This window comes from Heteronotia binoei, chromosome 17 (genome assembly GCF_032191835.1).
Source record: "Heteronotia binoei isolate CCM8104 ecotype False Entrance Well chromosome 17, APGP_CSIRO_Hbin_v1, whole genome shotgun sequence".
Classification (NCBI taxonomy): domain Eukaryota; kingdom Metazoa; phylum Chordata; class Lepidosauria; order Squamata; family Gekkonidae; genus Heteronotia; species Heteronotia binoei.
The window spans coordinates 29,798,597-29,825,465 of NC_083239.1; the positions used below are offsets into that span (position 1 = coordinate 29,798,597).

Below are 26,869 nucleotides of genomic sequence, written 5' to 3' on the forward strand. Positions count from 1 at the left end.
GGAGGTCTGCATCAGGAGCAGGGGATGGCAGATATTGCCCCTTCCTTTTCATTGTAGCAGAAAACTTAGTCTGGATCCAACCCACTGACTGGGAGTCTGCTTCTGCTACTAAATGTTTTTCTCCTTTCTGAGAAGACTCCGAGAAATGTTCTGCCCAGCTTTGCCATGCCTTCCTTAACCTGATCAATCAACTTTTAACTGTGGTTAGCATGGTTTAGTGACAGAAAGCTGGTTGCCCTAAGCAGGATCAGCAACTTCCCTGGACAGAAAATCCATTTACAATTTTTTTTCTCAAATTGGACCAATCAAGAATTATTCCAATCACTGTTATTTGGACCTAACATGTTTAGTTTAAGGAAAATATGCCCCAATTCAGTGTTGTGTCTGGACTTCGTTTGTGAAAGCAGCCATCTTATTCAGAAAGAGAACTGTAGATTTTGCCATTTCCTTTTGCAAAGACTGCTGGGAGGCATAAGCTATTGAGCCCAAAAGCAGCTTAGTCAGTTATGGGTTTGTTTCATTATTAGTCACCAGATCAAAGCTGTGGGATTCTCTCTGTGGTGCTTGAAGGTGTTTAGGGGGAAGTTCACTCATGCTTTTCTTCTCCTCTAGGAGCCCCCATCTCCATCCCAGAACTTCTTCAAGATAGGAATGAAACTGGAGGCTGTGGACAGGAAAAACCCTCATTTCATTTGCCCAGCAACCATCGGTGAGGTGCGGGGTTCTGAGGTCCTCATCACTTTCGATGGCTGGAGGGGTGCCTTTGACTACTGGTGCCGCTATGACTCACGAGATATCTTTCCCGTGGGCTGGTGCTCAATGACTGGAGACAACTTGCAGCCACCTGGGACAAAAGGTAAGAGTCATGCCATCCTCTGCAATGCCCCTGCTTTCCACCTGTGCATATCCTTGCAAGGAGAAATGAGGGGATGCAGATTAGCAAAGTCATAACGAACGCCTGTCTCAGGCTTTTTATTGCAACTTCACCAGTTTAAAAAGGAAGCTAATTTTGGGCAATAGTTTGTTATCAGCCTGTTTCCAAGCAGATCCTGCAGTCACAAGTTTTTCTTGCCTCCTTTCATTGCACAGAAGATAGGTATTTTTCAGCTTCCTTGACAATTACTTCAAAAGATAGAGATTTTTGTTTTTGTTGTTTGCTTTGGGCAGCACTTTGTTGGTAGATTGAAAAGCCCATCTCTTTGAGCAACTCTCTCCCCTGCACCTTTTCTTTTTGAGTTCTGTGAATAACCAAACTCATGCTGGGGTCTAGATTCCTTCCCGTACAGTCAAGACTGTACTATTCTGAGAGCTGGAGTACGCAGACTTTGGCCTGACTCAGTACCGGATTAAACCCTGTGGAGGCCCCTAGGCAGTTGAAATCTTGGGGGGACCCTTGCAGATTATCTCAGAGTCTGAGTGCCTGCTCCACTCCCACAGCCGCTGCTGCAGCCTGCAGGCACCTTCTTAAAAGCCCCTTTTACTAAGCTACGGGGGAGACGCAAAGAGAGGCAAAGTTGGCGGCAATGCCAGCAGCAGCTGCACCAGGCAAGTCGGGCAAAGAGCAGCTGAGTTGCTGACTGCTCGTGCAGGCTGAAAGGGCTGCAAGCAGGGGGGAAACTGGGGAGGGGGAGCCAGCCCAGGGCCCTTGAAGGCATGGGGGCCCATAGGCCAGTGCCTGCTTGACCTAATTGTTAATCCAGATCTAGCTTGACTTCATGGCCAGTTGTTACTTGTGGTTACACCCCCACCCCCCCCGCCAGTGTGAAGTATGTCATGGTGTGCTGAACTTCGGAGTAGGCAGAAACAATGTAAGTAAGTCCTGTGGAGAAAAGGGGTGTCCAGTCACATACTGAGGGATTATGCAGGACTTTACAGAACCGTCCCACCACAATTTGTTTCTTGGACATTGCCATCTGTACAGACTCCACCAAATCCCCTTGCCTGAGATCAGCACAGGGACCAACTCAGTCCCCAAAAGAAATTACCAGCCTTACTGGCCATTTGTTCAGAGACTGGCAGCCTGTCAAGCAACATATGCTGAGCTTCGTATGATGATGGGCTCCCTGTTGATAGTGAACATTCATCTTGGTTAGGAGCCTTGGCTCGCATTACATACTGAGGGCTCTAAGCACCATGCACAGCATCTCCCGCTAAAAGAGGATCAAGTAGTAGGTGCTGTGAAAGACCTTAACCTGAGATCTTGGAGAGACTCACTGCCAGGCAGAGTAAACAAGACTGGTTATGATAAGACCAGTGGTAGGCAGCTTCATTTGTTGTTGTGTGTCTTATATGAATTCAGAGGCTTGCTTGGTGTCATTAGTGGGGTGCTTCAGTTCTTTTTTGCCCTGAATTTTTGACACTGACATTTCCTGTAGCCAGGGGTCATTTTGTAGAAAAATAGGCGGTGGAGCTTATCCAGGGATTGTTATCAGGACTGCGTCCTTGCTTTCCCCAGATGGCTCATACTCCCTGACCGGAATGTATGGGAAGGTACTGATTACTTGGTTTCAGTTCTCACTACTACTAATTATAAGCCAAAACGGGGGGGAGGGTGCAGCTGCACCTACTATTCAATGGACAAGATGGGGAGGAGAAGGGGGAACTGTAAGAAAGGTTCAGGAGCTGTGCTCCTGTGAGCTCCTGGTGAATTCAAGGCCTGTGGAGTCCTGTGTGCAAGAGAAGGGTTACATTGCTGTTCCTGAACCCTTGTTCTTCAAATGTTTTTTTTTTTCTGTTAGAGAGTGAAAGCTCTTCATTCAATATTTCTGTAACATATCTCTGAAAAGACCTTGGCTAGAAAGCAAGGCGCTTATATGCTCTTGATTTATTTCATCATTTGGATGGATTTCTGGGCCCCCTCCCAAGAATCTTTTTAGCACCAAAACCTCTGGAACTCTTTTACGCCTTTAGCAGTAGAGGGAGCAGAGAATCTGCTTGTCTGTCTTTTGCTTGGAGGACCCATCAGCTCCAGATATATAGGACGTGGCAAGCACAGTGTTTAAGAGAACTCTGGCATCCACATCCCGTGTCAAGGTTCTCGTAATCCTTGCTCCCAGTCCTGCATAAATGCCAGAATCTTGGTGAATGTTAATGTCAAGCATGCGGGTTCAATGATGAGTCGAAGTTGATACAAAGACTACGTTTATTGATAGACCGATACTTTGGTGTAACAGGTTCTTGAGAGTAATGCAGCCAATAAATTGATACAATACTTTTAAGGCTTACTTCAAACGGATTCCAAGGGATGGGGTTGCGGGGTAGCATTCACACATAAACTATCATAAATGTCTACATTCCCATAGTGTTATCAGGACTGCGTCCTTGCTTTCCCCAGATGGCTCATACTCCCTGACCGGAATGTATGGGAAGGTACTGATTACTTGGTTTCAGTTCTCACTACTACTAATTATAAGCCAAAACGGGGGGGGGGGGGGGGGGGAGGGAAAGAATAACAAACTAGCAGAGTTGGATCCTCCATGATACTTCACAGACCAGGTTAGGCAGGACCCTAAAACAATCAATTATCAATGGAATTTCACCATGCTTGACAGTTAATCTCTGCAAGAATGTTCAACACTTTGGAATGTCAATGAGAAATGACAGAAAGCTCTTGATGTTTTTTGGTGAATCTGAAGAATAAACATCTGGCAAAGGCCAAAGCTTCATTGTGTCTTTTGGGCACCTATTAACATTCAGCAAGGTACTTGACAGAGGTCTCAAACAAGCTTTATCTAACGTTTATGCAAATATCAAGAACTACCAGGTGCCTTTAACAAATGGTCTGATCACATCCATTTGTATCTCCTGGTACAGATAGGTTTGCGGAATTGTTTGGTTTTTTTAGAATGGTGACCGGTGAAGTATAGCCAGTAAAGTATAGTAGTATAGCCAGGAGACCCTAAGATTGTCTGGCAGAAGTTGTAGTTGTTTCAGTGTTATGTGCCACTAGGTGGTGAGCAAAATTTGTTTTTAAGGCAAGAGACATTCCAGAGTTGGTTTGCCATTGCCTGCCTCTGCGTCACACTGCTAGTAGTTATTGGAGGTTGCCCATCTAAATACTCGCCAAGACCAACACTGCTTAGATTCCGAGATCTGACAAAATTGGGCCAGCCTGGTCTGTAGATCACAGTGGATAGAGGGTACACATCTGCCCTGTCCATTGCTCTCTTTGAACTTAGAGGGAAGTATTTGTGAATTTCCTGCATTGCGCAGGGGGTTGGACTACTGTATGGAATGTAGCAATTCCTGGAGGTTCTTTCCAACTCTCTGATTCTATGATTCCATTGCTAGGGTTTCCAACTCCGGCTTGGACAATTCCTGGAATTTTGAGGTGGTGCTTGGGGAGGGCGGAGTTTGGAACGGGGAGTTTGCTCAGTAAGGAAATGATGTATCACTCTCCCACAGAAGCTACTGTTTCCTCCAGAGGAACGGATCTCTGTATGGAGATGGGCTGTATTTTCAGAAGAACCCCAGGCCCTGCCTGAAAGTTGATAACTCAAACTGTTGCCCCAGTCGAGCCTTAACAGAAAGGGACAGCGTATGAGAGGAGAGGATATGCAAACGTGGAAGAAATAACATAAATAGCCAAAGCAACAGGATGAACAACAGGATTTTCTGACAGTTTCCCACTAAATTGTTAAAATGCTAAGAATTGCTTCCACACAGCAATGATCCCCCATGGAGCTTTCATGGCCACCACAAGTGCAGAGGCATTGATGGTGACAATGGAGTGTCCTCATAACGGGTTTTCCTGCACTTAGCTTAACTCAGCAACAGCACCTGAGGCTTTTTTCAGAGTTTTTCTTCAAATCTTAATACAGGTATCACTGTAACATTGGTAACTAAAATATTTCTGTAGCCTGATCTATATTGATACATATTTATGTTAGTAACAACAAAAGCCTGACAAAGCTCTGGTGACTGGGGGAGTCACAAGGTGCGGGAGAAGGAAAATGTCACCAATATTGCTACATTCCATACAGTAGGCAAACATGCTTTGACTGTGATCTTTCCCAAGAGATTTGTCAAACCAGATTCAGGAAAGATTAGGGGGGGGGAGGGCACTTGGCTAGTGGCAATTATGGGTCAGTGTAGCGGATTCTCAAAACCAACCCACTCCTGTTTGAATGCCAGACCAGAGCAAATTGTGTCTGTGTGGAAGCGACCCGAGCTTTTGGCAGTTGACAAAAACATACATTACTGGTCTTCAAGCTTTGCTCCTTATGTTTAGGTTCAACTTTACAATAAGCTCTCCTGGAGTCGACTAGCAGAGTGGAGTTTGTCTCCCTTGGCTCTGTCCCAGCTGGCTAGAATTCACTGAGGGCCTGCCAAGCAACTGGGACCTAAGAAAGGATGCTTCTCGTCCCCTGCCCCCTAATCCTGTGCCAGGGGCAGTGAATGTCACTGTGGGCACAGCAGAGATCATAACTGCAGACTCTTGCCCCAGTTTCTTTTGTTCCTGTTAATGCAGTCAAGACTGTTCAAGATCGCTCTCCTGGAGCTGGAAGTTCCTTGCATACCCATAGCCAGGGCTTTTTTTAGTGATGGTACTCATTACCTGGTTGGGGGTGGGGGTGCTCTCCAAAGTCCCGATTGGGGAAAACAAGCAGAAATTAGCATGACCTTAGATATATATATTGGAACCCTTTTTTTGGGGGGGGGGGATGGTTTAAACAACAGAGATGTGCACAGCCGAATGGCAGCACCCTAAGAGTTAACCGTGTTTAGACAGATTGTAAGCCAGAGGCAGTCTTCCATTTTATCAAGTGATCTGGAATGTAAAGGAGTGGAGTTTCTCTCCCTTGGCTCCATCCCAGCTGGCAAGGATTCACTGACAGGCCTGCCAAGCAACTGGGACCTAAGAAAGGATGCTTCTCTTCCCCTCCCCCCCCCTCCAATCCTGTGCCAAGGGCAATGAATGTTACCGTGGGCGCAGCAGAGATCATAACTGCAGACGCTTGCCCCAGTTTCTTTTGTTCCTGCTAATGGAGTCAAGACAACTTGCTTGGCAGGCGAGCAGAAGTTAGGTTTTTTTTAAATTACCATGGAGATGTTTTAAGTGGCATAGGTCCATTCTTCTTGCACTTGTCAGCCATTATTCCCAGCAATTCTGGACAGATTATAAGGACTCCAGGAAGCTTTACTTCATTTGGCCAGAAGGGAGTGAAAATTCAGCTTCAGGTGTCCACAGGAGATTCAGGAATTCCTAGAAGATGACCCACAAGCAGGCATGGGTGGTAGAGTGCCTGCAGTTTGGACGGTTAGGTGGAAGTAACCCCCGGTGGCTCTGTTGAATTTCCTCTAAGAACGCAAAGGTAATAGGGTTTTGTTGTTCTCTTTAGTTGTATCGCTAGTGTGGTGTAGTTAAAAGGGGCAACCTGGAGAACAGGGTTTGATTCCCCACTCCTCCTCCACATGAAGCCCCTCAGCCCCACCTACCTCAAAAAGTGTCTGCTGTAGGGAGAGGATGAGACTGTGATTGTAAGCCGCTTTGAGATTCCTTAGGGTAGAGAAAAGTGGAATATAAATACCTTTTCTTCTCCTCCTCCTCTGACAGCTTTTTCCTTTTTCAGAGAGGAGATGGTATCTTTGGAGCCTGGTATCTTTCTTATGTCAAGGCAGAAGAATATTTTATGCAGGAAAAAAACATGGTTCTTCTTGTAAAGACCAGGTAGTAAACTGTGAAGTCTGCTGTTAAAAAAAAAAATGAATGGGAATTCTTTAATCAGGCAGATTTCCAAATCATGTGGGAAAGCTGTGTTGATTCAGGTCATTCTTTACTCTTCCCCCCTTTGACTACTTCAGCCAATTATGTCCTTGAACAATTGTTAGAATTGCAGAGGCAGTATCTGCACACATCCAGGAATGTTCTTTGTAGCCATCTTCTCCTCTCCAGAAAGGACAGAGTCTTAAAAGCCAGAGGTGCCTCTCACTTCAAGGTTACAGGTTGGAAACGAACCAGCCAGGCTCTTGGATCTCGCACAGCATGGATCTCGATACTTGGCGCTAATTGCCGTTCTCCTCCAGTGCGCTGAAGGGCAGAAAAAGCATTTTCAGCCTTTGCCTCCTTAGATCTGCGGGGAAGGTGGAGGGAAAAGGAGAGAGTGAGATCTTGTTAACGAATGATGCAAAAGGAAGCAAATTTTAGAGCTGTGACCCTGCAAGCCTCTGAAAAATGTACCAGGCAGCCAGCACTTAGGACTGTGATGCTGAAGAGAAACTGCGAGAATAACCGAAGGTCAGACGGCTCATGCTTGTTGAAAAGCCTGCTGCAGAGCACCATTATTTGTGGGTATTTTTATCCCTGTGGCCCTTGCCTTACCCCCATAAAACAATCCTGCCAGGAACTCTCTGCGGTTGACCCCATTTCTTTTACATCATGGTTCTGTGGATTGTTGTTATCCTCTACCCTGTTCCTTATGAATCGCGGAGCAGCAAAACACTCCACCCAGCCCTGACTTACGACACTGCACTTGTATCCCTCTGCAGGATCCGTGCATGTGAAATGCCCTGGAATTAGTGGCAATTTGCAGCAGTTTTTTGCGGGAAAGAAACCGTTCGTTGCCAGGCACTGTGTGTGTGGAGGGGAAGAGCACGGCTTGCAGTTATTGAAGTATTTTTGGCTCCCGTTGAGTTGGAAGGAGGGAGTGCTTAATGGATAGAACATCCACCTTCGCCATCCACTGATCAGAGCTTTGTGATTCTAGTACCGTTGCTTTAACTTGGGAGGGAGTTGGAGAGTTAGGGCAAATGAGTGCAGTTCTGTCTCCTTCAGTCCCCAAGCATGGTTTGTGAAGAGCAAAAGGAGCAGTAACAGGGAATGCGGAGCCTAGCGCAGAGTAACAAGGACAGGGCAGCCATCTGAGCAAGCAGAGCTCGCCTCTTGGGGAAAAACAAACAAACAGGGAGGTAGCAGGTCCCTGGAACTAAGTGTGATGCAGGCTAGTATTTCCTACCCTGCTGTGAGTGGGGAACATACCATTTCCTTGAAACAAGTCAAAAATAATGTTATGCTCAATCTTGCATATGGGAATAATCATACCTGTATTGTGTTGTAGCTTACGCCAAAGATTCTGCATGGAATATATAGAACATTAATTAATAAGTAATTGAAGTTGCCCCATGTGCTTCCATTTTTGATGCTTTAAATGACCATTTCCCTGCAGGAAACACCTCTTATAGGAAATCCACTTTACCCTGACCCCAGGGCAAGTATAGAGCACTCAAGAGTTTATCTTGGAGATGGCCTGTGGCCAGCTACCTGAGCTTATCTAAGCTGTACCTGATTGTAGCTCATTATGTACACCGCTGGCTTCTCCGTAGCTGTATTTTACCCTTGGACTCATATCAATAGATTGTCTCATGCTTAGAGCCAGCCACGTCCAAAAAATTGCCTAAAGAACTGTAGCAGTTCTGTATTCCCACTTACGTGATATATTTTTGCACAAGCGAGAAAAGGGGATATATGAACCCAAGGAAGAAATTAGGGTTGTTGGTATGGAGTTGCCTGGAAGCAGGGACAGGAGGCTGTAAGGGGCCAAGACAAAGGCACAGCGAATGAACCCATGTTTCAGTCACGTTAACCTAGAACCAGACGTGCAGGCTGAAGTTCCAGGGATATTGCTGCTGATTTCTCAGTGTTTTCCTTGTAAGTAGGACAAGCTGAGTCCGCCATAGAAGGCTGTTGCCATCCCTTTAGCATTTGTAAGTTACTTATGCAGCAATTAATTTCTTATGGTATGTTGTATCATGTCACAGTCTCAGAGTCAGGTGCTGGGAAAATGTTACAAGGGCAAGGAATCGTATTTATATCCCTCAAAGCAGCTAACCGCCTCATAAAATATATGAATACATATGAGATTATAACATGTAAATACACATGATTACATGTAAATACATGTGAGATTATAAAAATGAGAGCTAACATGCAGGTAGCCTGTAAAACAAGAGTAAACCATCTGCAGAGAAATACATAGGGCAGGTTAACATTCTCACAGGGAATGTTGGTGAGCATAAGTGAAAATAAAAATATGGGTTTACAATTATACAGTTTGCTGCCTTATGAAAGGCTAGCAAAGATGATATCAATTGGGTTTTTCAGGGAAGGAAATGGGCAACCACAGAGAAGGCCCTGTACCATCTAACTACCTGATGTACCTCAGAAGGCATAGAAAACATGGATTTGGATCCCAGGTGTCCTTTGGTACTTGTGGAAGATGAGTTCTTTGCTCTCACTGCAGTAGACCATTTTAACCTTCCATGGTTTTTTCTGGGGATCCATTGACCTAAGGGAAACAGAAAAGTTTACATTGCACAGCTCCTCTGAAACTACATGGAATCCAAGGCACAGAGCAAAGTCTGTCTGGATGATCTCAGGGGTGAAGAAGGTTTACATTGGGCATGTGTCCACCCTCACATTGTAAAATTTTAACCTATACTTCTATATTCAGATTATTCTTAATACCAAAGGAAATGCCCGGCAGTCAAGCCATGGCATACTGCTTCCAGAGGGGGGAAATAAAGTTCTTCAGGATAGTCTTTTGCATTGTATGTAGGGTCTTTAACTGCATATTTATGATTCTTCACTTTATGTATCTTCACTTCAAAACCAATAATGCTGCTTCAAGATCCTTGCTTGGGGTGGTTAGGTATCTTTGGCCAAGGATTATGCTTCTTTTCACGGGGGTTAGTCTGTGGCAACACACAGTTTGTCTTCTCTTCTGTGGCAGTGGTGATTCCCAAGAGCCCATTCCCTGTCCCCGATGTGATCTCTGACAAGAGCAGTATGCACAGCAGTACAAAGACCATGCTGGACCACCAGCCTGGGCAGAGGGGTCGCAAACCTGGTCGGAAACGAGGCCGGACACCGAAGGCTCTGACCACCCATCCCATCTCTGCTCCCTCAAAGTCAGTGGAACCTTTGAAATTTCCTAAAAAGAGGGGACCAAAGCCCGGCAGTAAGGTAGGTTGATGGGGTGCACATAGCCGCACGTTAGTACATTCCACTGTTACAGCTGTCCCAGCCAAGGCCTAGTGCTACAGCCAGCTGTGAGTATTCTAGGGCTAAGAATATTATACTGTTGACATGGTTATACCCCAGAATGTTACCTAGCTTTCAGTATTAGGTCTGAGCAAAAGGCAACCTGTTACGATGCACTTATTCTGGAGGAGTATTTACTAACATTATGATCAAAATGGCTATGCTTGTTCATTTGTTTAGAATTTATTTGTTTGTTTTTGCTGTTGAGTCTCCATTGACTTTTGGCAACCTCGTGGGGTTTTACGGCAAAAGATGTTCAGCAGTGGTTTGCCATTGCCCGCCTCCACATTGCAACCTTGCTATTGCTCAATGGTCTCTCCTCCAAATACTGATGTGGGCCAACTCTGCTTAGCTTTCAAGATCTGACAAGATCAGGCACTATCCAGGTCAGGGCACATATTCACGCAAGCATACTCAATTTTCAAGGATCTGTAATAAGAAACACAATACTTTTTAAAATCTCTAGTTAAAGCTATCTGCGTTTGATGAATTTTGGCCTGTAAACTGCCAAAGAGGCAACTAGCAATTTAGAGGGAGATCCATGTATGTCTTAAAACATTCAAAAGCTAATGAGTCTTTATTTTAAATTCCCTTTTCATTGTCCATGTATTCCTCGTTGAAAGGTTTCAAGTCATTGCTTTGACCATAAGTGCATGTATAAAATCAAATAAGACAACCAGCATTCTAATATAAATTTATATTGGGTACATCCCAACCTGCCTCTTCTTCTTTCTGCATCTTGTACAGCTCAGGCAGCTGGCCTCTCCCTGGAAACGGGTTAAGATCCATTTATTCTATCAGGCATTTGGAAACTGAGAGTGTATCAGTTGCTAATCATCGTATTAATTTTATGGAATTTTTAAAAATTACTTCCACATTTGGCTTGACTGCCTTTATTGGATTTTTTTGTTTGTTTCTTAAATAATTTGCTGTATTTAGGACACGTGTTCTTGGGAACCTTTCTGATACATTTTGTTAATAAGTAAATAAAAATTCATTCTGTTGAAATGGCGCTGTCACTGATAAGCGCTTGCTGTGCCTGTTCAAATATTATCGGTGTTTTATAATGTCCACCACCTGCTGTCTCAATCAGGACACCATCCTGTGCGCTAATTTGCCATTTTCTGTAACTTGGATAACCAAATATTTTCAAAATGCTACACAGGCCTCTGGGTGGCAGTGAGCACCACTGAGAGCTGAAGGCGCCTGATGCAGCCCCCACTCTAAAGCTAAACAAGCTCCTTGTTTGGCCAGTAGCTGGTTGGGAGGCTGCTGAGGAGTTCTGTATGTGAGCTTAAGGAAAGCTCAGGATGCAAAGGAGCAACAAATTTAAATCAGGCAATGTGGCTTAAAACTTCAGCTCCTTGTCACTAACTAAACTCTCTGCAGCCCCTCTAATTGGTCACGATTGTCTTTGATCATTTTTTGTCTGCTGCCTGTAAACTTGATCACTAGCAGAGCTCTTTGAAAGAAGCATGGCACCTGTTGAAGCCTTCTGTGTTCAGTGGACTTGGAAGGGTATAACTCTCCTTAGGGTTGCACTGTGTTTTTCATTTCCTTCCAAGCATGCTCCCCATGCTAGTTATCTATCCCTAACAGTTTCTTTCATCTGCCTCCTGGATTTCCACCCCTCCTTCAAGCTTGTTTCTTTAATTATTTAATCAATTTTATACTCCACCTTTCCCCTTAGTGGCGACTCAGAGTGGCTTACATTGTTCTCCTCCATTTTATCCTCACAACAGCCCTATGGAGTGTGTGACTGGCCTAAGGCAGGGGTGGCCAAACTTGTTTAATGTAAGAGCCCCATAGAATAAACGTCAGATGTTTGAGAGCCACAAAACATGAACATCAGAAGTTTGAGAGCTGCAAGACAAGGAAGGATGGAAGACAGGGGAGGGAGGAGGAAAGGAGAGATGGAAAGAAAGCAGCTTTAATGCATTCTCCAAGTCACTGGCTGGCTTGGCTTGGAGAAGTGATTTAAAGAGAGAGAAATGCCTTTCCAAGTTGGCTGACAGTGTGGTGGGGGCTTCAAGAGCCACACAATATGTGTGAAAGAGCCACATGTGGCCCCCGAGCCACAGTTTGGCCACCCCTGGCCTAAGGTAACCCATGAAGCTTTCATAGTCGAGTAGGGAATCAAACCTGAGTCTTCCAGATCATAGTCTTACACTCTAACCACTACACCACACTGGCTGTCTGAATTATTAATCTCTCACTCTCTCTCTCTGCAGAGGAAGCCTCGAACTTTGCTGAATCCAGCCCCCACCTCCCCTACAACCAGCACTCCTGAACCTGATACGAGTACAGTGCCCCAAGATGCAGCAACAATCCCCAGCTCTGCCATGCAAGCCCCTACAGGTACATAACCGTCCTTTGTAGGTGTTTGGTTAAGTGGAAGTAAAGGAGACCTGAGCAGTGGTAATTATAAATGTGACAGCAGGAAACTAGGGTGATCTCAGAAACAAAAGCAAACAGGGTTATGAGAGTCCAAGGTTCTCCCCCCTGTTTCCCTTCATCTCTCCATTAGAGCTTGCATATGTATATAATTCTGGAGTTGCAGCAGAAATGTCAGAAGCCTTTGAAGTTGACCCACAAGCTTTTCATCGCGGTATTCATCCTGGAGTCGTGAGGCACAGTTGAGTTACACTCCTAGGCAGGGGACTAGACAGCATGCTGTGGTGGTTCAGAAGACGTTGGCTTGTTCTCCTTCTTTAAGAAGTTTTCATAGGGTATAGATTTATACATGCTTGCAGCATATTGAAGTAGTCTCTTTTTTTCTTCACCTTCTCATCTCCTAGCATGTTATTCCTTTTTCATGGATATCCATTTGGTGTAGGGAGGGAGGGTGTTTAAGGTAGCATGCGGAATGGTGATGCTTTTTTGGCTGTGTGGTAGTGTCTCTTCTGAGAAATGCCCCTTTTTTGTATTTCTGCCTATATGAGTAATGAAAGAAAGTGCACCTAAGAAAAACAAAGTTATAATGCGGTCGTTGAAATGTACAAAGCTGCATTGTCACTTCAAAAACTACTGGCCTGAGCAGTCCAGAAAGTTCTGCTAAGCACTGTCTGCTAGTTCAGTGCATGCTTTGAACAGTTCCATCAGATCAAAACGCATCCTGTGGCCGGGCAGCTTTGTCTGCAGTCACCCATATTTCAAACCACCACCAGAAGTTGGATGTTGGTTGCAGCCATCCCTGCTTCACTTGCTAGTTGCTCGTTCTTGCTAAGTTTTCCTTCCAGACGTTTCGTTCTCAGCTGCGGAGAACATCCTCAGTGGCGTTGCAGCCGGAGCAGGCGCTCAGACCTTCTTGGCTGCTGTGCATTGAGTGGGGCCAGGGCTGCTGGAGAGCTGCTATTTCTAGGCTGGAGGGGGTGTGATGAAAGGGCAATTGGTTTGTGGATGTGCCCATTGTTTGGTGGGGCTTCCTGGAAGGGTAGTGATAAGGAAACTGGCTGTTGAATGTGACCATTGTTCTGTGTTAATTGCTGGGAGGGTTGGAAGGGGTTTGAAGATAAGGAAGCTCCGGCTGCAACGCCACTGAGGATGTTCTCCGCAGCTGAGAACGAAATGTCTGGAAGGAAAACTTTCTCCAGTAGAACACAGCACTTGATCCCGGAAGACTCTACAAACCCTAATGATGTTACCAGCCGTGAAAACCTGAAATCTTTGATCATGTTTGTGCTTAGAAATGTCTTTTAATCATCCCAAGTGCCATAAATCCAGCAGTTTTTTTTTCAAAAGCTCGTCTTTTGTAAGTATTCACATAGCAGTTTTCACAGTTCTTTGCTGGTGGACTGATGCAGGTGTATGTATCACTCTGCTGTTCTTTGCCCCTCATCACCTACATGCTGAGCAACAGTGTCATTGGCCACAAGAGGGTTGAACTCCTCTTTCCTGCCTGGATGGGAAAGATTGCTGCAGGCCAGGAGCTTGCCTACCTGTGAGGCACAGCTTGGGTTCCATTGTGGCTGAGCTATTTGAACATGATCCCAGTAGTGACTTAAAAGCCTCAGAAGACATATAACAGCTTGAGCTTTCGTGAGTCACTTCCTCTGCATCTGAAGAGGTTAGCTCTGACTCATGAAAGCTCATTCTGAAACAAATTTTTGTTCAGCCTTTAAGGCATTGATGCTGCAACAATATTTGAATCCTGTAGCACCCTAAGCCTTTTGAGGATCATATCGCCTGTCAGCAGGTATATCTATTGCAGACCAGTAGTTACCTACCTGAAACTTTGGGCTTTTCCCCCACACTTATTCTCATTGCTTGTGTGCCCATAGTACCTCGGGGTTTGTTTATTGGTTGTGCTTTTCAGCACATATTCTGCTTCCCCTAGTGTTTGCTTTGATATTTCATCACTGCATCTCCAGATTATTCCCCTGCACTATTAAAGAGCTGGGGAATAAACCAATGATACACTGATGAAGTATCAAAGATATACCTCTGGAGGGAACAAAACGCATGTCGGGGGGGTGGGGGAAAGAAATTATACAATATGGCAGAAGTGGCCAACGGTAGCTCTCCAGTTGTTTTTTTGCCTACAACTCCCATCAGCCCCAGCCAGCATGGCCAGTGGCTGGAGCTGATGGGAGTTGTAGGCAAAAAACATCTGGAGAGCTACCGTTGGCCACCCCTGCAATATGGGCACACAGGCAACAAAATAATGTGCAGAAAAGCCCTTTGCTACAGCAGAGTAACATGGCTAACCCTCTGGACTTGTTCATACAACAATATTGACAGAGTATATTATGTAAATACGAAAGCAAAGCTTTTCTTCCCTAGACAGCCTGGAACTCAGTGGCAGTTGCTCTCCATTTGAGCGCGTGCTTGGTGGTTAAAGCACGGTTCAGCCAAACAACTCCATGACAGGACAGTGACTCTGCAGGGAGCTATTGTTACTGGGAAAGTATCTTCATTTTTCTCTCATTTATCAGAAGCATCATGTCTTTCTCCACAGTTTGTATCTACTTGAATAAGAACGGGGGCACTGGGCCTCACCTGGACAAAAAGAAAGTCCAGCAGTTACCAGACCACTTTGGGCCAGCTCGAGCATCCGTGGTTCTCCAACAGGCAGTTCAGGCTTGCATCGACTGTGCTTATCACCAGAAAACGGTCTTCTCGTTCCTGAAGCAAGGCCACGGAGGCGAGATCATTTCAGGTGAAGACAGCCACAGTGGTTTCTCCTTGTTCTACTCATTTCTTGGTTGTATGCTCCAGAGGGGACATTTTGACTGCTCATGGCCTAGTTGTGTCCTTGCAGCTGTCTCAAAGAATGAAAAAGAAAAAGGCTTGTGGAAAACAGCTTGTATAGTTATATTAGGAGGTACAGGCTTAGTGTTAAAAGGGGTTTAGACAGATTCATGGAGGAGAGGTCTATCAGTGGTTACTAGCCATGATGGTTTAAGGGAACCTCCATGTTCAGATGCAGCTAGCCTTCGAATCCCATTTTCAGGAGGCAACACTGGAGGAAGCCTCAGCCTCCCTATCTGGTCATTGGATCTCCAGAGGAACTGGTTGGCCACTGTGAGACATGGTGCTGGACTAATTGGACCATGGGTCTGATCCAGCAGGGATCTTCTTATGTTTTTATTTGTCTGCCAAAGCAGGGTGCATTAAGATTTTCTTTAGTAATAAAACCTGTATTGTGTGCTTGGAAAGTTTGACTGCTTGCTCTTGTGGCAGTCAGTCTTTTTCAGTCTTTCAAGGCTCTTTGCTGCTAGACATGATTTATTTTATTATAAGATTGTCTCCGTTAATGCATTCAGGCCAGCTTTCAAAAATCAGATTTGCCCCTGTTCAAAGTAGAAACCACTTGCCTCTCAGACAGACAGGCAGCCATTGCAGTTGCTTTAGTATAGGTGTGATATGTTTACTCCATTACTAGCCTTTGATAATGGGCAGGCCACTTCATTTTTGCACGAATGGAAGCTTCTGAGTTGTCTTTCAGGGCAGCCCCCATGTCAAGCACTTTACAGCAGTCCAAGTGCAAGATTACCTCAGAACCAGTGTTCCCTCTAAGCTGAGTTAGTGGGGGCCTCCAACTGACAACATTTTTTCTTAGCTCAGGAAAAATTACCCCAGAGCAAGCTAATTTATGCAGTAGCTCACAACTTTAAAAGCTAGTAGCTCACGAAATAGAATTTTTGCTCACAAGACTCTGCAGCTTAGAGGGAGTATTGTTCAGCATTCCTTTAAACTTCATTACAGGGGCCTGAATCTGATAAGGATCACTATAGCACAGGGGGAGAAAGGGTATCTGTCCCCCACCATGCTGAGGGGCTGAGTTGCTCCCCCCCAGCTCATTCTGGTTCAGAAAAGTGGCACCGCTGGGGAAACAGGATCCCCTTTTTCCTCCATGCTGTGGTTGTCCTGGCCAGAACTGGAACCCTGTTACACAGTTTAAAGGCATTCTCAGGGGGAAACTTGCTCTCTAAAATGGTGATGCATCTTGTGGGGGCTCCCAGCTCTTATACTTTGGCCATTAGAATCATGAGTTTTGAAGAAATTAAAAACTTGTGTGTGGCTGCATGCCATTGAGTTGGTCTTAATAACAGGTATTACAGGGATTATCTTTGTGGCTTATTGGATTTTGCTTTTGGACTGACACAGCTATAAACATTCCACACAAGAGAACTTTTGTGGGGCCAGAGGAGGCACTCGATTCAAAACTTAAACAAATGCAAATACGAACGTCATCCTCATTGCCAGTGGTGGATCACTGCATGATCCAGGACTTCCGGTCCATCAAAAGTGAGCTTTAAGACGTTTGTCTTTGTTCTTTCTGCCACAGCTGTGTTCGATCACGAGCAGCACACCCTGAACTTGCCAGCCGTCAACAGCATCACGTACGTCCTCCGCTTCCTCGGGAAGCTCTGCCACAACCTCCGCAGTGACAACCTCTTCGGCAACCAGCCGTTCACGCAGCACCACATGCAGCACTCCCGCGAGTACGACCACGACAGGTACCTACCAGGTAGGAGCTGGGGCTGAGAGGCACTGTTATGGTCATTGCCCCAGGTGGAAGAACATTCCCACCAAGCAAAGTTCCAGAAGAGGGTAGGAGGACAAGTGGGTTCCCTCCATCCCACCCCAGGTTTCATTGGTGAGCAATTCTTGCTGCCTTTTGATTGAAGGCTTCACTTGGGCAATACTTCTGAACTTCAGAAGGTCAGCAGTTTTAGTCTTTTCCAACCAAAGCAACATAGTATCATAAAACTAACATGTTTATTGGGGCATGAGTTTCCATGGGTCAGAGCTCACCATCAGATGAATGAAGCTACAGCTGGTGGGGCGGGGGAGTCTGTCTATATGTATGTATACCCAAACAGAGTTTGTGGAAGAGCCTCTCCTTTGCATGCAGAAGGTTCCAGGTTAAGTTCCCAGCATTTCCAGCTAAAAGGGCCAAGCAATAGGTGAAGATGTCTGCCTGAGATCCTGGAGAGCCTCTGTCAGTCTGGGTAGACACTACTGACCTTGATGGATTGAGGATCTGATTCAGTATAAGGCAGCTTCCTTTGTTCATCTGAAGGATGGGGGAATGTTTATTTAGAGGATTTTCCCCTGCCCCTGTACTAAAAATAGTGGCTTATAGTAAAATTTTGTAGTGGCTTATATGTAAAAGCTTACAAGCCTATAAAATGGATCCAACCAGGGTCCCCCTCCTTTTCCCACCCAGTTCCTCTCCATATTAGGAGCCCCATGGCGCAGAGTGGTAAAGCTGCAGTACTGCGGTCTGAACTCTCTGCTCACGACCTGAGTTCGATTCTGGTGGAGGCTGGATTCAGGTAGCCGGCTCAAGGTTGACTCAGCCTTCCATCCTTCCAAGGTCGGTAAAATGAATACCCAGCTTGCTGCGGGGGTGGGGGGGGAGTGTAGATGACTGGGGAAGGCAATGGCAAACCACCCCGTAAAAAAGTCTGCTGTGAAAACGTCATGATGCGACGTCACCCCCGAGTTGGAAATGACTGGTGCTTGCACAGGAGACCTTTCCTTTTCCTTTCCCCTCCATATTAAAGCTCTGCAAGCTCACATGGCTTTTGGGCACGTAGATCTCATGATTCTCAGCTTAGCCTCTCTTTTTGGGGGGGGAGGGAGGGGCTCCCATCCTTTCTCTCTCAAAGACAGAAAAGGTGATTAGATCCAGCCTAGTGAGATGCAACAATAGAAATGCTGTAAAGGGAGAAAACAAGGAAATAGCAGCAAACCCGCAGATAAACCATAAAACTAGCCATACAATCCCAATTCACTTACAAAAGCAATAAAACCAGCAATCAGGATAGAACCCTCCCATAGTCTTAAGATGTAAGCAAGTTCCACTAACTGTCCAGAACATAAAAGGGACCAAAGTCCTGCCAAAACAGTAAACAATTCAGTTGGAGAGCATGTGGTCTACTCACTGCCTGCGATGAATTGCCAAAGGTAAGAGGAATAGTCTTTGTAAAGCAGGACAATGCATTTCACACATGTTGAGGACATGGTTTATAAACAGAGCTCTGTGTCCTGGGTGGGTAAATACCTCAGATTGTGTGCTGGGCAGACCTTATGGAAAGTAGCTTTACAAGAAATGTGGTGGCATCCTTATGGTAAGATTAAAGATCCTGCTTTGAATGGCAAGATGACAGCACTGTTGATAGACATCAGATGACAGCATGCCCTCCGAAGAGCCCATTGTGTCACTTTTGGGGGAGGGGAGCTCATCCGGGGTTGCTGCTCACATGCTTTTGATGCCAGCCGTGGGCTCCTTCCACAAAGAGGGCTTGTGCCAGGGTCCTTTGTGGTGAGGCAGGAGGCATCTTAAGTTCCCATTCCAGTTTGTGCATGCTTCTCTCAGCAGTTGCACACGTCTGCTTGAACTTGGTTCTAAGGATAAGGTATCTATATGTCAGAGCTGGGGGTGGGGTGGAGAACAGGGAATGAAAAGACAGACATCTGTCTATATACACTCATTTTGAATGGTTTATTCTGACAACCTTCTGGTTCATAGATGCAGTTCGGAATCATGTTCCCAGCATTAAGGAGTTCCTTTGAATGTCTGAATGCTCAGATTTATGTAGTTTTAATCTGCCTTGCAAATATTGCCTCTTTACCCCTCCTCAAATGGTAGCAGTTCTCTTTACAATTTTGATATCTGAACATATTCACTGGAATCAAGGAGCTCATTTCCCCCCTACCATGTTTTCTAGTATAGTATTCCAAACCACTGCCAGAGATCAATACCAGATAGTAGACCGTATGTGAATTTACAGTGGGAATCTGTGCTAGAGAATAGATTTGATTGCTTTCTTGGGGGTGGGGAGTGTGTACGTGCTGTGAACCATCTCATATCTGTGTTCCCTCTTCAGGGGATGCTGTAGTTAAAATTTTGACTACCCCAGAGAATCAGGAAAATTGAGCAAGGGTAGATTTTCTCAGGAAGATGCCTAAGCAGGCTTGTTCTCTCTTCCCCTAGACAGAAGCATTTCGTTAGATGGCTCTCTGCAGGGACCAGGCCGGGGTACAAAGAGATATTTCCAAGATTCCCCTCCATACAGTGCTCCTCTTTCCCCCAAGTTATCAAAGAATGACCGTCACCCTTTGGAAGGTGAGCACAGTGTCTGGTCCCTAGCTTGGTTTTTGGGGATGACTGGTTCAGCAAGCCGAGGCCCATAGAATTGTCATCACAGGTTGCAGGATTTGAGTCCAGCTGTCTGCCTCCAGCCTACCTGTTCATTGCTTAGGGCTTATCCGGACAGTGGCTTCCTTGGGTTAACTCTTGGATGCACAGCCAGGATTGCTGGAATAAGGGATGCAATTATGTCTGCAGGTCTGGCCACATGGGGCAATGTGGGTCCCCATCACCGGTGAAAATTGAAACAGTCTCATACATACAAACTGAAGAGTTGTAACTCAGTGGCACAGTATCTGTTTTGCCTGCTAAAGATGCCAGGTTCAATCCCTGGTATCCCTAGTTAGAGGGATCAAGTAGTGGGGGATGTGAAAATACCCTTGAGGCCCTGGAGAGCTGCTGCCAGTCAGTGTAGACAGTAGTGACCACGATAGATCAGTAGTCTGACTCAGGATAGAGCAGCTTCATATGTTCAAGAGTCGTTTGCTCAGATTTTACTGAATTTTGCTGGAATCACACCAGAGGGGGTGGGTATACCTTTGTGTTCTTTTCAGCAATTGCTGTGTGTCTTGAAGTATGAAGCTCTTCTTTCCTTTCCTTTCCTTTACTGTACTGTACACAGTATAAAAGTACTCCACTGTATTCAGATAGACGAAAGAACACTGTGTTTACAAAACTGTTGCAATCCTGGGCCCACATTTGAACAAAGCCTCCTGTGTGCCTGACCCATTCATATACGTCTTGTGTACTGCAGATTTTATTCCTCTGTAGAACGCTGGCGGCCCTGGCATGGTTGACCCAGGCTAGCCCCATCTCGTCAGATCTCAGAAGCTAAGCAGGCTCTGGTTAGTGCTTGGAGTGAGATCACCAAGGAAGTCCAGGGTCACTACACAGAGACAGGCAATGGCGAAACCACCTCTGTTCGTCTCTTGCCCTGAAAACCTATGGTGTTGCAGTGAGTTGGCTGTGACATGGCAGCACTTTTCACCCCCAGAACATTGGGGACATTTGAGGTTGCCTGTCAATTCATTCTCAACTGACAGACAACAAGGGAACTAGGATAGTCATCTGTGTCTCTGCCCTGCTTTATACCCCTCATGTTGACATAATATATCCTCCCAGTTCAGCATAAACCTGAATTACTCTGTTTTTAATGTTTTTAACTGTTTAAATATTTAACTGTTTTATACTTCAAATTGTTTAAATTTTATGTTTGATTAATTGTTGGAAGCCGCCCTGAGCCATTCGTGGGAAGGGCGGGATATAAATCCCAAATAAATAAATAAATAATAAACCTGCCTGATGTTTGAGGCCTACGGTGGAGGCCTTCTCTCCCCCCATTTAGATCAAATAGACAGTACTTCAGTGAAGGCTTTTCTCTACTTGCAGTCTGGTAGAGCACTTGCCTTAATCTCATTTTTTAGTGGCCGAGTTAAGACCTTTAAAATCCACCCCACCCCACGGTAGTTTTAATGAATTGATTTAGGTTTTTACCTGGTTTTTACCTGATGTTTTTACCTTAGCCTTTTACCTGATGTTTTTACCTTCGCCTTTTTAAGGGGAGGATGGGTTCTGTTGCTTCATTTATTGTTTCATCTCTTTTGACTTTTATCTTATACTGCTTTGTGGGCCTTTTGGTGGCTTAGAGGATTTCTAAATGAATCACATACAAACTAGCCTAGAAGATTTCAAATCAGTGGCATAATGGTGTTGAGAAGTCATGGGAAAGCAGCCAGGGCACAGATAATTTCTGGACCAGTTCTTCCTCATTCAGAAAGAGGACCTGAATTAAAAGAATCAGGCATATTGCTGCATCAGTACAAGCAACAATCAAGAGAATCCTTTCATTGCTCCCTGCATGTTTGAGATCCCCATATGGTGTAGTGATAAGAGTGTCAGACTAGGCTCTGGGAGACCAAGGTTCGAATGCCCACTCTGCCACACACTCTCAGCCTAACCGAGAATGGTTGTGAGGCTGAAATGGCAGAGAAGAATGTAAGTCCATTTGGATCACTGTAGGGGAGAAAGGTGGGGCATACATGAAATGACGTGATAAATAAAGGCCTGAGGGAAGTTTCCCAGTTGGCCTCACGGGACTGAAAGACAGCTTCCTCTCAGAAGTCCCAGCATTCCAGCTGTTCCATCTCTCCACTGCAGCGGATCAAAACGTGGTTCAGTTGGCCAACAAAAAAGAAACTCTCCACCTTTCCCTTGTGCTAGCCTTATAACAGGAGGAGATATCTTAAAAGGCTTGCCAGACTCAGCAAAGTATGTGGTTCAAGGCTTCCAGTTTAACCTTTCTCCCAGCTCCCCAAACAAAAATAGCAAAAAATAGCAAAAAAATGGAGAGCTGGTTTGGTGTAGTGGTTAAGTGTGCGGACTCTTATCTAGGAGAACCGGGTTTGATTCCCCACTCCTCCACTTGCATCTACTAGCATGGCCTTGGGTCAGCCATAGCTCTGGCAGAAGTTGTCCTTGAAAGGGCAGCTGCTGTGAGAGCCCTCTCCAGCCCCACCCACCTCACAGGGTGACTGTTGTGGGGGAGGAAGGTAAAGGAGATTGTGAGCCGCTCTGAGACTCTTCGGAGTGGAGGGCGGGATATAAATCCAATATCTTCTTCTTCTTCTTCCCTATGAGCAGCCAGGCTGGATATGTGGAGCAGGTCAGACATACAGCGAATGCCATTGCTTGCAGCTGGTAAATGCATCTTTAGTGGGGAACTGGCACTTGGTTTATGTAACTGAAAACTTATATCCTCCACCCTAAAGGACCAAATTGGCTTGCAGAAAGACTCACAGTACAGATGAGGACTGATAACAGAGAAGCGACAGTTTCCATGGGGTGCCAGCAATACCACTTTTGCTCTCCCCTTTGGCTGTACCTGCTGTTGTCAGTTTCTCAGGGCACTTATAGGTAGAAAAGCCTCAGCCCTCGCTGGCTGTGGTTTAGAGGGAAGTCATGTTTGGTTTTCCTCTCCCAACTTTCTGTCTAGGCAAAAGCACACCAAGTTGCTGTGTGGCTGATGGCTGCAGAGGCTTTTGTGCCCTCCTAGGCAGCCAGTGGGAAGTCGCCACCCTCCTCCTCCTGTTCTTCTCATCAGTGGCTTGTATGTTTTGCAGGGGAAACGTTTATCCTGGGCGATGGGCTGCCAAGTGCCTTGGAACCTCGCCTGGACCCATTAGACTCCGCCTTGAATGCTGTCAACGCGTCCAGTCCCAGCAGGACCTCCAGGGACTATCGGCTGCAGGGGTACAGGCACCTACACCAGCCTTCCAGCCTCACGCAGTGCGGCCCCTCTGCTTTGCACAGGCTTAGCACTGGGGGTAAGAGAGCAGAAACCACTTCCTCACAAAGAATTTTTTAAACTCCAGACCTGTGTTGTGAACATTAATGATTTGTGCAACTGGGAGAAATATGCAGCATCTTCCCATCCAGGAGGAGCTCCAGTCTAAGCCCTCTGGAGTAGGGCTGCCAAGTCCCCCCAGGACTCCGGGGCAGGGTAATCAGCTCCACGTTGGGAAACTCTTGGACATTTTAGAGAAGGAGCCTGGGGAGGACAGGACCTCAGTAGAACACACAGAGTCCACCCACCAGAGCATCCATTTTCTCCAGGAAAACTGATCTGTGTCGTCTGGAGATGAGCTGTAATTGGGAAGGATCTCCAGGTCCCACGTGGAGGCTGGCATCCTTACAAGTTATTCTACACAGGACTGCTCAGTCTTTGGTCCACTGTTGCTGCGGCCTGAACTCTGAAACAGATGGTGATGATTTGAGATGGTATGGGGAGACTGTCTAGAAATACAGCCCATTGCCCTCTCCCTCACCTCCTAGACCGAAGCCTTTTTTCTTGTTTACCCTCTAGGCTCAGACAGATACCTCGGACCCCGAGATACCTCACGTGTGTGCTCCCGGGACCCATCCACCTGGACAGTGGAAGATGTCATGCAGTTTGTGAGAGAAGCTGACCCTCAGCTCGGGCCCCACGCTGACCTCTTCCGAAAACACGTAAATACAATCAGTTGTTGGATGAGGGCCTTTGTAATGTTTGTAAGGAAGGTTCCTAGATGTTTATGGTTCAGAAGAGATGCTGGAACCTCTCCAAAGGGATAAAACAGGGTGTTCAGTACAATGCAGAGTACTTCTCATCCTTGTGATTAAGGGAAGGTAGCATTATGCAAAGCAAGCAAAAATTTCCATTCATTAGAGCTCCAGCACCCCATTAATAGTAGTGCAAAGGGAGACATTTTTGGAGGGTGCAGCTTATTGCATCACAATGCCATAACACTTTGGAAGGCAGCACCCAGCAAAATGTTAGTCAAGGTGCTGTGTAGGACATGAAAGGAATTTTATCCACAGGCTTCTGATCTTTAAAAAAAGACCTTTAGCATAGGGAGAGAGAGGAAGGGAGGAGCAGCAGAAATGAGACAGAAGAGGTACTGGAGAGAAGAAAGGGATCTGTTCTTAGAAAGAGGGTTAACACACATACCTGGCCAGAGAGCAGATATGGGAAGGCAAGGGAACTGAACACCAGCACTGGCTTGTAGAAAAGTAGCCATTCTTGCCCAGAAGTTTAGCAGGGCTCATTCTAGAGCAGGGAGGCCCCAACATTTTCAAGCCTGCTGGGGCACCTTTGAAATTTCGGCACAGTGTGGTGGGACACAGCCTCAGAATGGCCACCACCGCTGACCTTCAGTTGCACTGAAGATCCTTTTGCTATGGTGGCAGCTGCTGCCAAAGCAACATTTTAAAGAAATCTGCACAGGCCGTCAAATCTTCCAAGGCTAATCTGAAGCCTTGCTGGGGAAATGCTCCATCTGGCTCTACTCATTTTCTAAAAATGGAAGATGGGCGCCAACATGGGCACCTCTGTTCCAGAGAGAGAAGGAACAACACACACAAATAATACAGAGGGCATGTGTTTCTCATCTATCAGTTATCCATCTGTCTATCTATTGAGTCCTGCTCTAACATGCTTCCTTTTGTTCTGTGTTAGGAGATCGACGGCAAGGCCCTGCTCCTGCTGCGCAGCGACATGATGATGAAGTACATGGGCCTGAAACTGGGGCCAGCGTTGAAGCTCACCTACCACATCGACAAGTTAAAGCAGGGCAAGTTCTGAGCGACAGAGAGGCCCACCTTCAGTATTCTCGCCTCCCCCTCGTGAGCAGGTATGACTCGCCTGCGTTCCTCAGCCACCGTCTCATGGAGCGAGGAGGACTCCACCTGCACCATCTTTGCCAGTGAGAAGAGGAAAGTGCTCCTGAACAGCCCTACCCAAGGGATAGAGGCTCTCTCTGCTGGCATCCAGCAACTCACAGCTTACCTAACTTCAGCAACAAAGACGCTTTCCGTTGTGTGGATGGGGACTCCAGGGGATCTCACCAGAGCTGAGCTCATGTTGGCTTTGACCCATCTCCTTTGCCAGATACATCCTGCAGCTTGCCGTCCTTTTGCCACCCCTCTTTGATAAGTCTCCGTCACACCAGAAGGAGAGCACGGTTTTGAACTCAGAGCTGCCCGGGCCAGGAGTTTTCTCCCCTGCCCCCTTTTTAAAAAACTTTTCGTGCCATACAGGACAGACTGACAGTCTGCAGTGAGTCAGCTCAGACATAAAACGAACCGCTGCTGCTAGCCGGATTGTTCACTCCACTGGGTATGTGGGCAGGGAGGGTAGAAGGCAACAAAGATCTCCCTTCAGTTGGTGCTGGAACTTGCTTTCTGCCCTCAAGAGCTCAAGCGAACAGTATTCCCACGTTGCTGGTGCGAAGGCAGAAAGCATTAATATTTATTTGGAATAAGGAAGGGAAGATAATTGGGTGTGCCGCAGTGGATCTGCATTTGTGTTGCAAAGAACCATCCCTCCCTTTTGAAGCTCACCAAGTGAGCCAAGAACAGCGGGGTGGGAAGAAATCGTGGCTTTTTACTCAGATGTCATGGGGGAGAGACAACCAAGCAGACAGACTTCTTTTCTGTGTGTCTCCTTCCCTCCATCCCAAGCCTGAAATGTTTTCGTACTTACACTTGAAGTAGCCGCAGCAAAATGGTTCTCACTCTACATCGGTACCAACTTCTCCCGTTAACTTTGTCAGAGCCCTTTATGCTTCCCTGACCATTCATGGGAGGGGGAAGACCACACAGATGTGAAACCGGCAGGGGAGGGGAGGGGGGGCCTTGCCCAAACTCAGGCGGGGGACATGAATTGTTTTGTATGTATGTGTTCTGGGGAGGTGGGAGGGATGGTTAATGTATTTATTTTCATGGCACTTGAGCGGTGGGCTGTCCTTGCCCCTTAGCAGAGAGCTTCTGCCACTCGCAAAACAAGAACGGGAAAGAGGGTTAAGCTGAAGCTTTGCTCCGATTCCTCCGCAGCCTCTTCCTGGGCTGTCAGAAAGCAGAAGGAAGCTGTGTTTCAGTTGTCTGTGGCTCTCGTCCCTTTGGAAGGCTGCCGCAGAGATCCTGCAGCCATCAGGTGTGGGAAGTGTGCTCAGAGGCTGAAGCGCCTCCCAGGGCCCTGCCACCTCTCCCGTGGATGGTTCTTCCCCTTCCCCTCCAGGCGCTCTTGGAACTGTCCCAGCAGCGAAGACTGAAGACAGAGTGGGGGGGAGTCGAGGGGAGGGAAGCCTCCACTACGAAGCAATGAAAATTCATTGGCAATAAAGCCAGTCTGCAGGGAAGGAGTGAGAACTCACAAACTGCGCAAGGGCATGGCTGGCATGGTCCTCTTTTGGAGGTGGGGAGGGGAGTTGCCTGGCTGCAGGACACCATTTTGGGTGCACACTGCCTCCTGCAGGTAGCAGGGAAAGCCCTGCCAATAAGTCTCTTTTTTTTCCTGCACTTATTCTGTTGATTTGTTTATAAATAAAGGGGGAAAAGTAGGGCGCGCAGTGCTGCCGTGTGGCTCTCTGGTGACTGGTGCTGAAGTCGAGGGGGAGTGTTCAGCGGAAGGGAGAATTCAGGGCTCCCCCACGCAGGCTCTGCAGGAGCTTAGATGTGAAGGGCTGTGGCCTACTGGGGAAGAAGCAAGAGGGAAGAGATTTCCCCTGCCACAGATCCTTGGCGACACCATGGTATGAAACCTTGTCTGTTTAAAGGACTCTTCTCTCTTTGTTCCATTTCAGTGGAAGGGAAAAGGGGTTCATAGAACCATAGAGTTGGAAGGGACCTCCAGAATCTAGTCCAATGGAATTCATTGCCACAGGAGGTGGTGGCAGCTACAAGCATAGACA

At 46.4% G+C, this 26,869-nt stretch overlaps 1 protein-coding gene across 4 annotated transcripts in view; it reads left to right on the forward strand.

The window, feature by feature from the left end:
* SCMH1 (Scm polycomb group protein homolog 1) overlaps nucleotides 1-26,518 on the forward strand; it is a 43,318-nt gene extending 16,800 nt beyond the window's left edge. For 2 of the 4 annotated variants that reach the window (XM_060258108.1, XM_060258110.1), the window contains 9 exons: nucleotides 613-856; nucleotides 9,729-9,961; nucleotides 12,271-12,397; nucleotides 14,997-15,197; nucleotides 16,830-17,012; nucleotides 19,488-19,619; nucleotides 22,763-22,966; nucleotides 23,506-23,648; nucleotides 24,637-26,518. In XM_060258108.1, coding sequence (XP_060114091.1) covers nucleotides 613-856; nucleotides 9,729-9,961; nucleotides 12,271-12,397; nucleotides 14,997-15,197; nucleotides 16,830-17,012; nucleotides 19,488-19,619; nucleotides 22,763-22,966; nucleotides 23,506-23,648; nucleotides 24,637-24,762 — 1,593 coding nt within the window. In that variant the 3' untranslated portion in view covers nucleotides 24,763-26,518. The remainder of the gene's footprint in view (nucleotides 1-612; nucleotides 857-9,728; nucleotides 9,962-12,270; nucleotides 12,398-14,996; nucleotides 15,198-16,829; nucleotides 17,013-19,487; nucleotides 19,620-22,762; nucleotides 22,967-23,505; nucleotides 23,649-24,636) is intronic. The other 2 variants (XM_060258109.1, XM_060258112.1) reach the window with 1 other exon arrangement.
* Nucleotides 26,519-26,869: the final 351 nt, after the last annotated feature.